The 4,965-nt window shown below is 39.5% G+C and overlaps 1 protein-coding gene across 1 annotated transcript; it reads left to right on the top strand.

Moving 5' to 3' along the window:
- Positions 1-515: 515 nt before the first annotated feature.
- On the top strand, positions 516-2,333 carry LOC106935709 (cytochrome c). The gene is made up of 3 exons (XM_015016326.1): positions 516-634; positions 1,865-2,041; positions 2,131-2,333. Exons 2-3 carry the CDS (start codon positions 1,873-1,875, stop codon positions 2,274-2,276), a joined length of 315 nt encoding a protein of 104 aa, XP_014871812.1. The 5' UTR covers positions 516-634; positions 1,865-1,872; the 3' UTR covers positions 2,277-2,333.
- Positions 2,334-4,965: the final 2,632 nt, after the last annotated feature.

Raw genomic sequence — 4,965 nt, forward strand, 5'->3', positions numbered from 1 at the left:
GAACCTTTGATCCAAAGGATTAATCCTCAATCTCGTTCTACCAGCACAAAAATTAACCTCAATAAATTTCTAATACGATCTCAATATCAATTTGATTTCGATACCTGAGATGTTTACCTTAGTTTATCTTAACAAATGTAGGTACCTCGGTATTTCTCCACAGTACAAATTTAACAATTTAAGCTGTTTTTAGTCATTTGGGGACAGATGGAGGCTATCCAGACGCCTTAACTGTCTATCGGAACGCGATTTACCCAAGTGTTCTCAATCATTCCATCCATTTGTTTTTGAGTGAAATATATTCCGTTTATTTCCAACTTAGTACAAAAAATTAGCATATTTTTTTCTATAAATATACATTGGTTCATTTAAAGTAGTCTTTTACACGGTAAAAACCTATGAAGACATGGAGGTATGGTTTGATAAACTTTAAAATTCCTAGTTATCCTTGAATGTAGCGTGAGCGTGGCGTAAACCCTTAGCACGTGACGTGATTGCGTAATGACGTAAAAAGCCGGTGCCTCTAAAGCGGTGTGACCTTCGCACGTTCGCCAGTTAGCGCTGCTCAGCTGACAGAGTTGCATCTCTTCTGTTCCGAGAGACTTTTTTTTTACCGCCACGTTTTAGCCTAAAGGTAATTTTTATGCCTTCTATTTAATTACTATTTCCGAAATAGATAGACGCAGATATAGTTTTCTAAGAATAAGGCTCTGAAGAAAACCGGGCGAGTTTAAGGACATGGTGTGCCGTTACCGTTAGCTTACAAGTTGGTGAATAGCTCACTTGCTCTCTTTGCGTACTGTGTAACGGTTAAGTAACGTGAGGCTTTTATAAGGAGCAATGCGGGCATTTTGGCGGTTATATTAACGTTTCATATTTACGTAGAAGCCAACCGGATTTCTGCAAATTTCTCAGCAGAAACTGCGTTGTCAGTGCTCTGCTTGAACAGCGACATTGAAGCATCCTTGACTGCCTTTATAGATGTTCACGCGTCTAACCTAGAGCCAGGCCGGTCCGGAACAGCAGCGATTAGAGTTGGTCGAATTTGCTCTTTTAGTCGCTCTTTTAGACTTAAACACATGTGCCTTCTGTTGGAGATAAATTTATGTTATATTTTATGTTTTCAGAAAGCAACAAATTGCTGTAGTCAAGGAGACACGTCCTACTTCAGCTTGACATTATATTATATAGTAGTTAAGCAATAATTAAGTGTTTGGTGATTGTGTAAAAGAAAATGTAATCCCTTAAAGTGATTCTGACACCGAATTATCGGGGTCATTTTAAGATGTTTTGGGGGGAATTGAACTCTAAACCTCTTAAAGAAAGAAGAAAGTAGGGTTTAAATTGAAATTAACCTTATTTGACCAAAGTAAAGATACGACCATCAAGCTTATGTCGTATTAGCTAATCTGCTTTACTTACCAGTCAAAACACCAGAGGCCACAGAAGCACCTATTATTAAAACACCTTTAGCTAAGTTCATTAGTGTTGGCTTCTTTCTGCATGAAGCTAAACATCAAAGCTGTCCTCATCTGACTTTATACTATTAAGACTGACCTTAATTACCTCTCAAACCTGGCAACCGTCTTTTGCTTTTTATGGAAAGAAACTAACAGCTTTGTAGTGCCATATCTGCCTGTCGGGTTTTTTAGAATTTACATCAGCCAGATGCTGGTGTTACATTATGGAGGCCGCACTTGTTAGGTACGAGGAACACGGTGTCACCTTAAGTAACCTTCAAAGTTGTGGGGAAAAAAAAATACAGTAGTGCCCGGCGTCTGTGATGGTATTATTGGCACTTATGTGTGTTTATACACATCAGTGACCCTGAAATTCACCTTTCACTTTGCTTTCCCATTTCCAGAGCTCATCATGGGGGATGTTGAGAAAGGAAAGAAGGTTTTCGTCCAGAAGTGTGCTCAATGCCACACCGTGGAGGCAGGGGGCAAGCACAAGGTGGGCCCCAACCTGCATGGTATTTTCGGACGCAAGACTGGACAGGCGGAGGGCTACTCCTACACAGATGCTAACAAAAGCAAAGGTCAGTGACAATTTATGGGTCCAGATTGTAAATAGAAGGTAAGAAACTTTACCTAATTTAGCTTTTTTTTTTTTTTTTAATTCTACCAGGTATCGTCTGGAGTGACGACACCCTCATGGAGTACCTGGAGAACCCCAAGAAGTACATCCCCGGCACCAAAATGATCTTTGCTGGCATCAAGAAGAAGGGAGAGCGCCAGGACCTTGTCGCTTACCTCAAGTCATCCACATCGTGAAAATGTTGAAGAGAGACAAAACAAAGATGAGAATATTTAATGTACTCATTTAGGTTATTTTCAGCTCCATGTGTGTTCAATACCTGGTTTTATGTTTAGTCATTTGTACAGAAGGTGTATTTATTTTGTACATGTTGGGCGAAGAACGGTTCCAGTAGGTTGTACAAGTGACCAAACGTAACACTGCAGCACTTATTATTTGTGGATCTGTCCTTATAAATACTAATCTCATTTAAACGTTACTTGCCATGATAGGGTGGCCTGACCTGTCATTCATTCTGTTCTCCATGACAACGGTTCATTTTTATGGTTCATTGTAAATTATATAAGTAAGCAAATATCAATTAACAATAATAAATTGGAGAAATGTTGGGACATCTGGTGGGGATTTGGTGTCGAGTGGAGTTTCTGAGTGAAGCTTTCACCTGATAGGAGCGCTCTTAAATTTCCACATGCTGAATTCGGACAATACCTTCTTTTGTGTTTTGTTACAACTGAAGAGCCCCTCCTCTCTGAGCTCTTGTTTTAACTCCTTCCTGGCATCGGATTTGATGTATGTCAAGGAGATGAATCATGCTAAGGGTCACACGTTTGTTATCTGCCTCTTCACAGCGAAGAATTGTGAGTGTTTAATATCTTATTGCGGCCTTGTAAAAACCACCAACTATGCTCAGAGTGTGAAATCAGCTGGCAAACAGTCACCATGCCTAACTTTGTTACCAGAGCTTCTGTTTTCAGAAAAACTACCAAGGGTACCATCTGGATCGACAGATTATATTCACTTGATTTCACAGACTGCAAGAGTGTCGGTTTAATTTATTTTACTGTATTCGGTGCTCTAAGACAAGGATTTTGTAGCTGTGTTTGGTTTTGGACAGAAAGGTTGAAAGGTCAAAATAAAAAAACTTCAGAAGCAAAAAAAAGACTTGTTTCCTGTTTGTTTTTGTGACCTCACTTCACTTAGCTAAATCTGGTAGAAGTATTCATACCTCTTAAACTTTTTTTCACTTTGGCACTTTATGTGATAAGGGGACACGATGTAGCACTTTGTTTTCTGAAAAACATTCATTGACTCATCCATTCAAATCAGCACCTGCCTGACTGGTCTGTGTTGTCTGAATCTGGTGCACAGGGGATTAGGGAGTCAGACTGTTTTTCAAGACTTGGACGCAATCTCTTAGTTCAACTGAAAAAAAAAATAACACAATGCTTCAGCATGTGAAGATCTTTTAGGCAGTTTCTTCTGTCCTAGCATGAACAGTTGTTGAATGGCCCCTTCATGTTCAAATGGGCGATTAGGGCACAGGGGAAGGTCAACAAAGACATGGATGGGTGAGTTTGGTTTGGAAGAAATTGACTAACTTCAACATCTCTGAGCTGAATTGGAGTGTCAGGCCTTTTGGTAAATTATTAGTGTCTAAAATGACAAATGTGATTCTGGAGGAATAGTATAAAACTGATACAATTACACTTCTACCCCTGGGAAGCAGGTCCTGAAAAGTTCTTAAAGCCTTCAACTTAACAACAGGGTGCCACTTAAGTTGACATGAGTGTAAAGGCAGAGCAAATTCTTTTGACAATATATATGTTCATAAAAGAAAATTAGAAGAAGCTTAAGAAATTATATTTGACATTTTATTAGATACTCATTTATTTTTTTTTTCAAATCCCATTATTTGTGGCTTCAACTGCAGAATTTCAGGCAATGCTCCACAGTTGTGCTGAACAAAGAGCTGATTCCAGAAGCAAAGCTTGTGATTTACCTGTCTATGTTCTGACACCCAGCTATGGTCTTGAGATATGGATCATAACCAAAAGAATGAGATCCTAAATTCAAGCATCTGAATTGAATTTCCCCTGTAGTTTGACTGGACTCAGCCTTAGATATGGAAAGGAGTTCTGTTATCCAATTGGAGCTAAAGTAGAGAGCAGCTGCTTCTCTGCATCAAAAGGGGTTGGTTGAGGTTGAGGTGGTTCAGGCATCTCTTCCTTTGGAGGTTTTCTTGGCACATTGCACTAGGCAAGACCCTGGAGAAGACTTAGAACTCTCTGGAGGGATTATATGTCCCATCTGATACATAGTCAGATGGGACATATCAGGTGGAAACACCATGGAAGTTGGAGGATGTCACTACAGAAGGGATGTCTGGGCTTCCCTCATTGACCTATTCTCCTCTAGACAAAAATTGTGGATATGAGAGAGAAAATGGAGGAATTGAAAGACTGACATAAGAAATCCTAAAGTCTAATTGAGAATGTGTGGCAATATCTGAAAATTGCTGTTCGTAAATCCTCTTTGTCTGCTCTAACTGAGCTTGAACTATGTTGCAAAGAAGAATGGGGGACATTGAAAATGTCAGTCTCTAGGACAATGTTGTCAGACTCGAACCCCAAAGGACTTGCAGTTGTAACTTCAGCAATGTGGCTCTATATGATTCAGGGGACAGAAAATACCACAAAATCTTTCCTTCCACTTCACAATTCTGTGCTCATCATGGATGGATTCAGCAAAATTTTAGAAATGTTCTTGATGCCATGCCTAAAATCTAGTAACACATATTGAAGTTTGTGGTGGCAATGTGGAAATATGCTTAGATTCAAGCAATCATCTGTAGGGGTATGCGACTGCCCTCACATGCTTTTGTATTGGTAGGTACCCAGATAGCACAGAATGATTGAAACAACATTG

The sequence above is a fragment of the Poecilia latipinna genome, unplaced genomic scaffold (assembly GCF_001443285.1).
Source record: "Poecilia latipinna isolate Pla-1442-1.1 unplaced genomic scaffold, P_latipinna-1.0 Scaffold2005, whole genome shotgun sequence".
NCBI lineage: Eukaryota > Metazoa > Chordata > Actinopteri > Cyprinodontiformes > Poeciliidae > Poecilia > Poecilia latipinna.

Bases quoted from the DNA above. Each gene is read 5' to 3' on its own strand.
- LOC106935709 (XM_015016326.1), top strand. From the start codon at position 1,873: ATGGGGGATGTTGAGAAAGGAAAGAAGGTTTTCGTCCAGAAGTGTGCT. The intron at 2,042-2,130 runs GTCAGTGACAAT...TAATTCTACCAG, and splicing joins AGATGCTAACAAAAGCAAAG to GTATCGTCTGGAGTGACGAC.